Source organism: Labrus bergylta, chromosome 5 (genome assembly GCF_963930695.1).
Source record: "Labrus bergylta chromosome 5, fLabBer1.1, whole genome shotgun sequence".
In the NCBI taxonomy this organism is placed as follows: Eukaryota; Metazoa; Chordata; class Actinopteri; order Labriformes; family Labridae; genus Labrus; species Labrus bergylta.
Window position 1 is genome coordinate 5,074,146 of NC_089199.1, and position 10,340 is coordinate 5,084,485.

General features: G+C 39.8%; 1 protein-coding gene across 1 annotated transcript; it reads left to right on the forward strand.

Annotated features, from left to right (window-relative positions):
* Positions 1 to 1,023: 1,023 nt before the first annotated feature.
* Positions 1,024 to 10,164, forward strand: ubap1 (ubiquitin associated protein 1). Its single transcript, XM_020629430.3, has 7 exons — positions 1,024 to 1,188; positions 3,726 to 3,775; positions 4,944 to 5,068; positions 5,598 to 6,428; positions 6,545 to 6,703; positions 7,219 to 7,320; positions 7,847 to 10,164. Exons 2-7 carry the CDS (start codon positions 3,736 to 3,738, stop codon positions 7,985 to 7,987), a joined length of 1,398 nt encoding a protein of 465 aa, XP_020485086.1. The 5' UTR covers positions 1,024 to 1,188; positions 3,726 to 3,735; the 3' UTR covers positions 7,988 to 10,164.
* Positions 10,165 to 10,340: the final 176 nt, after the last annotated feature.

Sequence of the window (10,340 nt, forward strand, 5' to 3'; positions counted from 1 at the left end):
AAGTGATAGAGTATGATAGAAAAAGTAACAAACTTCAGGCTTTATCAACAGCACTCTCCCAAAAAAGGGAACGTTTCTCTGGAGCCAAATGTTAGGGATTGACTTCTTTTGATTTTAGGTAGCAAATATTTGCTGTCTGATTCATATCTTTTGAACTATATGCCTCTGAATTCAGATATACTGTATGTAACCTTTTCAAGTCTAGGATAGGATAATACTTTATTGATCCCCAGAGGTGAAATTCGGGCGTTGCAGCAGCACAGACAAGAAAGCTCAAAATACACATTAAACAGAATAGATAAGATAAATAAAAATAAAAACAGGGGGCATATACAAGTACAAAATGAATGATGAAGTTAACTATGCAGGGAATTGAGACAGTATTTGCAGAGAATGACAAGATAAAGTGACAAGTGATGATTAAAGTGACTTGGTATGATAAATAGCAGCAAGTAATGTAAAAACAGCAGAGAAGAGAGGCAGTGTTGTACCACAGTAATGCAGATTGCAGTTATATAATATAATGTAATAATATAGTGCAATATGAACAATATAGTGTAATATAATTAAATGTTATATAATATAGACTAATATAATAATATAATAAAATATATAGAATGAAGAAGTCTGTTATAGGCCTAAACATTACATGTTGTTAATGTTGGGCTTGAGGCCTGAGGCTTCTGAAAATTAACACATAACATGCAATGCACTTTGTCATTGATTTATCTCTGAGAAACTTGACCGTGTCATCGGAGAGATGTTTCATTCATATGTCACTGTTGAAATAAAAAATACGGAAATAAAAGCTTGTAAGATGGGCTTAAAGTTCAGCCATACAAATAAAAAAAGGAACAAAGCAAAACAAGAATTAGAACATCCATGGGGTACGCCTGCTGCCATCCTTATAAAACATAATTAGGTTCTTAAAATTGTTCCCAAAAACCCAAACATTGTAAGGCGTGTCTCTGCCTCAGCATTAAATTGTTGTGCTCTACGTCATGTAGGGGAGTGACGTCAGACAGGAACCAGTGGAAGGGAGCTTGACAAATCAAGATGGCGCCCCACGCTGAAGCAGGAAAGAGATGTCAGTATAAATAAAACTCATTCGGAGATAAGTTTAATTTTGAGTGCCGCCTCGTCGAGACGCTAGTTGGAATTTGAAGGAACAAGACGGAGCAGATACAGGTGTGATAAGTTTGTTTTTCTATCGAGCTGAGTCTTGTTTCAGGGGCGGTGGCAGCACAGACAGCGGTCTGTCCTGTCCACATACATAACGTTACAGACAGGCCACTGGCGAAATGAAGCCTATTTATCCAGTACAAATCATCCGGTCACTAGTGGGAAATGTCCATGAATTAGTTACTCGATCCAAATACTCAGAAAAACTCTAAAAATGTAGTCCTTGACGCTGATGACAAAGTGTCACTGGATGTTTGCTGTTAGCGTGTTGAGCTAGGACTCACCAAAGATAGTAATAGCTTAGCTTGTTGCTAATTGACGGTATCACTTCGTCAGTGTTAATAACTATATCATTCTTGACTGGGAATCTCAATCTATAGTCTATGTCGTCCAAAAGCCTTGCAATTAGACAATTCAACTCGAACCTTCTTTAAATGCGAATAATGTAGCGATCCTTTCGTTTTCATATATCAGCTAAATAAGATAACCAATTTACAACCATAATAATGAACAACTTGATGACGTGTTGTATTTGTTGCTGATAACTAGAATGATGATATTAATCTGACTTAACTCTACTCTTACTGTGGGTAACATTAATGACGTTAATAACTTTAGCTACAGAAAACAATAAGTTGTTGTGATTGGGATTTGACACATCAGCTACTAGGGCTCATTGAAGTGTTAGAAGGTAACAACTGTGTGGTAGGTGATTCTTCTAAAACAAATCAAAGTTACACAGTTTGTATTGGAAGATTCCTTGTGATCACAAGATGCTCCCTGATCACGTGTAGCACATTTCCACACATGATTAGACAGAGAGCAGTCTGTGTCAGGTTTTGTGATAAAACAACCTGATAGAAATGAAGAGTTTCTTCGTGGTTATAAATGAAAGGTAACCTGCATAATGGTCATATCAAATAACAGATCACTCTGCAAATATTTGGCAGATTACTGTGTGTTATTGAGCTGCAACATTATGTCGATTAATCGGTTTATCTTCAGAATGAAAATGAATTAACACTATTTTGATCACAGGTGTATCGGATGCATCCAGTTTTAAAGCAATAATGCCTAACACGTCTGTCCAGTTTCTTGAAGGCAGGACATTTATCTCTTCATTGTTGCTGTTTTCTTTTCTTAGCTCTTTCTGTTTTAGACTAAACGAAGCAGACAGATAGTTGGTGGGTCTGCAGAGTTAACAGTTGCCTTCACGTCTAAAATATATGACGTGTTAGTTATTAGTTTCCTGACAGTGAAGTAAATTGAATTGCTGCTTTTCTAGTTAAATTACTGTGGGTTGATTCACAGTCTTTGGTGATTGTCTGGACAACGAGTGATTTGATGATTAATCCTGGAAATATTTGGCAGTACTTTGATGAATAAAATTGTTGAGTTTAAAACCGTGTTTATTAATACTGCTGCTTTTTACTTGTTTAATGTCATGAGTAGACAGTTCTAGGTATATCTTTGGTTATCTATAAAACAATGTTCACTATAACTTAAATATCACTTTATTTTTACAGTTACATGTTGAGTGGTTAGTCTGTAGATGTCAGTGAATGTCTTAAGTCATATTAAAGCTGTGTAAATGTGCAGAGAAACTACACTGACACAGAGCATAAAGCATAATACTATATGATCATGGGTTGCCTATTGAATGTCTTAGTTACCCAATTCTGACCTATTTGGGAAAAAATAAAAATCCTGCTTTGTCAATGTGGATCCAAGCCTAAATCTACCATACATTTCATTTGTGATGTTTGCTCTGTGGAAATGCACGCTGATCTTAAGACTTTAATGTCCATGTCCATAGTTACTGTGGTGTAAGCACTGATCGTATATTAGCAGTGACCTGTGTGATTCAAGGTTTATTTGAAATAAGAAAATACATTTTAAATCAATCCTGAAAGAATTTCCAGTGTCAGATTATTTGATGATTACTGCAGAAAAATAAGAGTTACTCAAAAATGTAAAATATATGTGAAAAATAAATGACAAGGAATAAAATAGTATCGTGCGAAGACAAAGTACCGTAAAGAAAAGAGTGATATGTTAAGTACAAACATGATCCCTTTTAAATTGTGAAAGTTAATCAAATATATCACTTTTTCTAGTGAATATCGGTCCACGGCAGCATACAGATCAAAGTGCTGCTGTTCAGCGGATGTGAGAACAGTGGCTTCTCTGTGTTTATAATGTCAGGCATTGTTGTACTGCTTGACCAAGTAAAAGGATTTTATGAGTTCAACTGCAAAATGGCTCAAATCCATTTACGTATTGGGAATAGGATTGAGCAGTGAATTTGAACTATGTTATAAAGTGTTACTTTTATCATGTTTAGATTTAAACAGTTTCTTCTAGAGCAGTATGTCAGCTCTGTGAACGAGGGCCTTTTCAAACTGATGTAGCCATTTTTTAACATACATGTGTGTTGAATTTTATTCTTTTTATGGCTCAAAAACAAATGACTCTGTTATTTTAAGAATAGTGGAAACCCCCTCTGTTTACTTTACACCTGGTTTTGCTCTTGTGTGTTGTAGGAGTCTCTAAATGGCTGAAAGGAAGTCTGGATCAGACGCATACAACAATGGTGAGACCCTTAAGACTAGCTTTACACAGAAACAATTACACCAATGATATGTACTTATTTCTTGACAAAGCATACAGTAAACCACTGTGTGTTTTTGGTCTGTGAATGTTGTTCTAATGTTAGCTGAGGATGATATCCTTCATGGAATGTTTTGTGTCCAGCCACACTAAACCCTATCTTACAGCCCATGTGACGCACGTTTCTCTGCATGGTACACCTGGCAACATGCAGCATGGCGCTTTTGCTCACAAGGAAATAGCAGCCCATTTGCTGATGCAGGGAAATGTAAATGTTTATGGATCATAGAGCTGGGGAGTCTGCAAGCTTTTGTTTCCCTCCTTACATTTACTGTTTTTTGATATGAGGCCAGTCTAGGGAGGAAAGACGAGAATGGTCTAAGTCCTACCTCCCCACACAGCTGCTTTACCTCATCCCTAGACCAGGAGCAGCACCATACTCTGATTCACAGTCTCAGACTAAAACATAGACAGACACTCAAACAGACACATACTCATACGCCCTCAATTACTACTATTAGCACACTGTGCATGGTGGCATGCCCATCACACATGCAGCACAGAGTATAGCCATTTGATCCAGAAGCAATAAATAAGCCAATTAAACTAAGCATCATACCTTTATTTGATGTTTATGCACAAGGAATGTTGATCAATCCTTTCTTCATACATAAGACTGTCGTAATTCCAAATCACACTTTTGTTTTTTCTGTGCAGTGGCATTCCTTTGTCGGAGGACTTATAACATCAATAAGTGCATTGAAATATTTCTTACAGTGGCCTGTGTGTGTTCTGTGGGAACAGGGGGGCAATGGAAGGAGATACTTTAAATATGTCTGTCAGTACAGTCCATCAAAAATAATAGCTGAGCTCCGCTGTGTAGATAGAAACATGCCTGCTTGTAAGTAAACCTGGCTTTTAAAGTGAGAGCCCTCCAAGTTAAAACGGGGTCAAATTCACTGTAAATTCATGTTTACAACAGTTGATTGATTATTGGAAATAAACGTGCAGGCTGTATTGGATGAGACAGCGAGCGGCTAGTTGCCCATCCCTACTCTGGGTTAAGTTTTGGGTTCGAAGGAATGTCTACTTGTGCCTGTCATCCCAGTGTCTATTTTTTCAGTGTTAACCTTTTTTTCTCCTGTAAAAAGGACCCATCAGCTACCTTGAAGATGTTCCCTTCAAGATCAACGACAAGTTCCGCTGCCCGGCCAAAGTAGGACTGCCTGTTGGTTTCTGTCTACCAGACTGCGGCTCATTACTGGTGGACACACAGGTTAGTAAGTTACAGGTGTGATGTTGACTTTGCTGAGCTAAATTTACTCTTGGAGTAATGGATGGCATGGATTTACTGTGCTGATCTATAATTTTCTGGCACTGATCATTATGGGCCCTGCCCTCTGTCATTCTGCATTAATGTACCATTTTGTGGCATGTGTAGTCATGCTGGACACCAAAGAGGAGGTATCTTTTTTTTTGTGTCACTGTAGCTTAAAGTGATTTATATGGAGAGGTGTAGTCGAAAGACAGTTTTGTACAAAAATACTTTAACATGTCTGATCAAAAGTATATGTAACTTTACCGTTTTTTATATATATATATATATATATATATGTATATATGTATGTCTGATTTTGAGTTTATTCAAATTAGTGATACAAGTTATTTAAATGGTTTATCTGTTAAGCAGGAGTTGTAAAATTTTGTGGCTTTTATATTCTTAAATGTTCCTCCTTTTCTCTGTTCCTTTTTGTTCCCTCTCTTCCCATTACCTCCAATTCTTCCTATTACTGTGGTCTTGACAGTATGACTTTACTCTGGAGAGGCGTAGTGTGCGCTGGGGGGTTGAATTGGCTGAGGCCAGACGAGCAGAGGCCAGAGCAGAAGAGGCAGCAGCCAAGCAGGAGGCAGAGAGCAGGGACCGCTTGGCGCAGGCCAAGGACATTGATGGTAGTGAAGGCAGGAAAACCAAGCCTGCTGCAGAGGACCAAGACCTTCTACCACCAGCATTGAACCCCGTCCTGGCGGGGCTGAGCCATAATGACATCCTCACTCCACTGCCTGCCGCAAGCCTTGGCCCAAGGAAAATCCCGCCAAGCACTACCCAGCAGCACTGTCTCAACCTAGCTGACTTTGAGCGTGAGGAGGACCCCTTTGACAAGCTTGAGCTCAAAACTTTGGACGATAAGGAGGAGCTCAGGAGCATCCTCCAGAGCCAGCCCCAGCCTCAACCTCAACCGCCTCCCTCTGTATCCCAACCAGAGGTTTCCCAGAGGGGGCCTGAGTCGCGTGGAAACAGCCCGTCCCCTCCTAGCACCAACACCAGCCTCACAGCCAAACCTGGCTTTGCACATAAACCCAATGGGTTGGTTGCCTTGCTGGACATGGACAGAGTTGGGCATCCTGGGAGAACAGGGTTTGACACGGATGATCGACCCTGCAATATCCGCTCTCTCACTTTTCCAAAGCTCACTGACTCTGGTGACCCAGAGCCAGTGAGGTATAGCCCACTCCCTGCACCCATCCCCACTTCCCGACAGAACCTTCCAAACGGCAGCCCGCCGACCATACCCAAAACCCAAGTTATTGTTGCCCCTGAGCCTCAAGGCCATGTCAAGAGTGGCGCACCAAAACCGGTGAGCATCACATTATATTTTACACAATGCTCAATAGTGTACAGAGGTACCAGCATGTGATTGTAAATAAAGAATCTCAAGAACCTTATTAACACCCACTCATGTTTTCATACTAGGCTTACCCAGGATCAGGGTCAGCTTGTCTGCCGTGTGGTGGGGCCCTTCTCAGCATGACCCCCAGCGAGCGCCAATGTGTGGAAACCCTTGTGGGCATGGGCTACTCGTATGAGGGTGTACTACGGGCCATGCAGAGACAAGGGCAGAACGTGGAGCAGGTGCCACTCCCCCTCACACCAATGCACAGAAATCTGAAGTTTTGATTTATTCACCATCCTGACATACAAAATAGATCATTGTTTATGTGCTTGTGTAATTGTGTTCAGTCAGTGATGCTTCCATTCTGTAAAAAATATAATAATCTTAAATTGAAATAAAATTGATTATTAACACATTCTGGGATCTTATATGTAACAGATAATCCTACAGAACATGACCTACCCACTCTTACAGTAATACATGTGGGAAAATATATTCACAATGTAAAAGATTATATGGAGTTGATATGCAAGATTTCCTTTGTACAAGCTGGTTTCAAACTATGACCCATACAGTGTGATATGGGCGATAAACAAACCTTACGGAGCATAAATTTAGTTCAACCACAAATTCACCTCTAATTGTTTTCTTAGACTAAATCATGAAACCTCATACAGGTTTCTAAGAGTCTTTTATGTGATGGCTCTTTGAAGCCAAATCAACATAATAAACATGTACTTATTATTCGTCTAAGGTGCTGGACTATCTGTTTGTCCATGGACGTCTGTGTGAGCGGGGCTTCGATGCAAGTGCAGTGGAGGAGTGTTTAGAGATGTACCAGTGTTCTGAGGAAAAGGTTTGTTAAGTTTGCCATTAAAGTAACCGTACACTCTTAAAAGCATGTTTCAATATGTTAGTAGCTCAAATCATTGGAAGGTATAAAACAGTATTTGATTCTCTTTCACAGCGTTCCTTTCGATGTCTCACTATGGGATACGCCCCTTGCGCTTATACACAGAACCACTATGCCAGCCCTGTGTGGCTGTGTCAGGGCCCCTATCCATATATAACTCTGATGCAGTGTCACTCGTCATTCAAACACCTCTTCTTGCTACAGAAGCCTGCCTTACCTTACCTGTATCACGGCTAACTAACTTAACTGCTCGCAGACTGGATGTCGTGGCTCCTGCTGGCACATTCAGGGCTGGCATAGTGGTGTAGTGCTTCTGTGAATACGTGGGAGGAAAGTATCCCATAGTGAGACATCTCGCGACTCCAAAAACCGGGGTTACAAAAACAAACTAAAGTTTTTATATAAGCAATGCTTCTACATCTATGAATAGATCTTATTATTATTATTCTTATTATTTTTATCCTTTCAGGCCCTTCAGTTTCTTGAGCTCATGTCAAGATTTGGTGAAATGGGGTTTGAACGAGATGCCATCAAAGAAGTTCTGCTGGTCCACAACAACGATCAGGACAAGGCTTTAGAGGACCTGATGGCCCGAGCTGCGGCTAGCTGAGCTAAGCTAACCAGCCAACTGAAGCCCAGCCCATGGCTTGCCTCCCGCTACTGGCCAACACAGCCCCTTTCCTTCTGCCTACCCTATCACACCATGCTCTGCCCTTGCCTCGGTTGTGGATGGGACAGCTGGGAGACAGTTGTATTTCTCTCTGTGCTAAAATGTATTGTGTCTCAGCACTTCTTACAGACTCTGTGCCTAGAGTGGAGGGGGTCAAAGGGTAACAATTATTCATGGTGGTGTTGTTTTTCTACGAAATCCTCGAATGTGGTTCCAGGATTTGGTACTTCTAGGGTATTTAAAATGGAAAGAACATATTGGCTGTAAAGGAGAAACTGGAAGAATTGGGCTGTGGCATTTAATGCTGTTCTGGTTTACTTCCAAATGGAAGTGTTTAAGTGACTGCAGGACTGAATGGGACGCTGATAGCAGCCTCTGAGTACGTCAAAGAGACCAGTTTGAACTCTTCCACTGCTCACTGCAGACCTAGTAAATGGTGGAGGGAATCGGGTCTTGAAGAGGCTCTCTTCCGATTAAACCAACCAACATTTAAAGTAAAAAAAGACATATATAAAAACAAAAAAAAGGTTTGAGAAAAGGTTTAAAAAAAAAAAAGGTCAGGTTGCCAGAAAGGTAACTGAGTCTCAAGAAGTGCCCTCTCTGCTCTGGTGCCCTGCAGCGTGTTCTTCTGTTCTACTTTATTCTTTCATTTGTTCATATCTATTTTTGTCTTCATCTGGGCACTTTTGTCATCTGATATTGAAGACACCATTTATTTGCTTTCTGTTTTAGGAACTGCACAATTAGATCCTCAGTCATTATTACTCCAAACATAACATATACTACTGCCCCAGCAGGCTCTTTGACCTGCACTGGAATGGCCTCTTAAAGGAGCGGGGAGAAATGAAAAACGTTTCTCCATAGGAAATTACACAAAATATCCCCTAACCCATTGGCACTGATGTGACACACACTGCACAGACACGCGTTTCTTCATTTTCAAGTTATTTAAAATAGTACACTGACACTTTCATTTAAAAATAAAGAGTTTGATTTGTTAATGTGAGATATGTTAACTTACAAATGTGGCACTTTCTCGTCATGGACTTTCTTTTTGCAGACTGGAAAAGAGTGAGTGGTTGAAAAAGAAACAAAATGTAAGTGAGGGTTGTGTTTGCAGCCACGTCACAGTGCAATAGAGACATTTCATATTGTGTGATTGTCAGGTGGCACTTTGAGCCTCAAAATATTGTTGGGAGTTATGGAATGGTCATCGAGCCTTGCTGGCAATTTGGATATAACTTTAAAAAAAAGAAAGATTTGATTTCAGTAATTTGTCATTTATTCTTTGTAATTGGATATCATGCCGCTCTTTTAATCAAACATTGGATGACATTGGTTTGACGAGTTGTTCACTTGTTTTTCATGTGTAATAATGAGCATTAGTCATGACACCACAAAAGCATCTGCCCAGTTGTTTATTGGGGGTTTTTGTTTAAGAGAAGACCAGAAAAGTTGATTTTTTTATATTTTGTATTAATTACCCTCCTGATTCCATGCTACATATGTTTATAAAACATATCTGGTCAGTTGTAACACAGGCAAAAATGTCAGAAATGTCCATAATCTTGTGCTCTGTGTTGGTAATGGGGATTGATATTGGCACGGTAACAGATTAAGGGCTTAAAATGGCACTTGGCTTGGGGGAGGTCCAATACTTCATCCTATGTTCCAGGAATGCAAAATATTCAAACCACCTATCTACCGTATTCTACAACTTAATGTAATGTCAAAACAAACATGACTTTTTGTAAAATCACAACCAAGAGTCTGCACTTTAAAAAGGAACATTGAAACGATAAGGATAAGCACAGGCAACTGAAGTAAACAGAGCTCTTTTTCATGAATCAGTCATTCAATCCATTCATAATATTGATTTGTTAGGGAGTGCCTAGTGCAAGAAAAAAAAGATGACACAAGCTGTGGAAGTGTCAAAGACTGGACAGTAAATGTCTGTCTTCCCCCAGGTCAAGTTTAATTGTCCATACCTTCTGTCTTGTTTTTCTGTGGTTAAGAAGACCGGTACGGCTACTTTAACAGATACAAAATCATATTAGCTGCCCTTACTAAACACAAGTTCGGTGTCCTTAATCATACATAAATACATCCGATCTCCATTTGCCTCCCATTTTACTGCCACACAAATTGAAGGGAATACAAAAAAGTAGGTTCTGTAACTCTTCCTATTTGTGTTTGGTCTTCTAACTGTGGGAATAGATTGCAACTAGGTTTTTTTATTATTATTTAGGCCACCGTGTATGGGTAAATATATCAGATCCACTTTTAAGTCCCT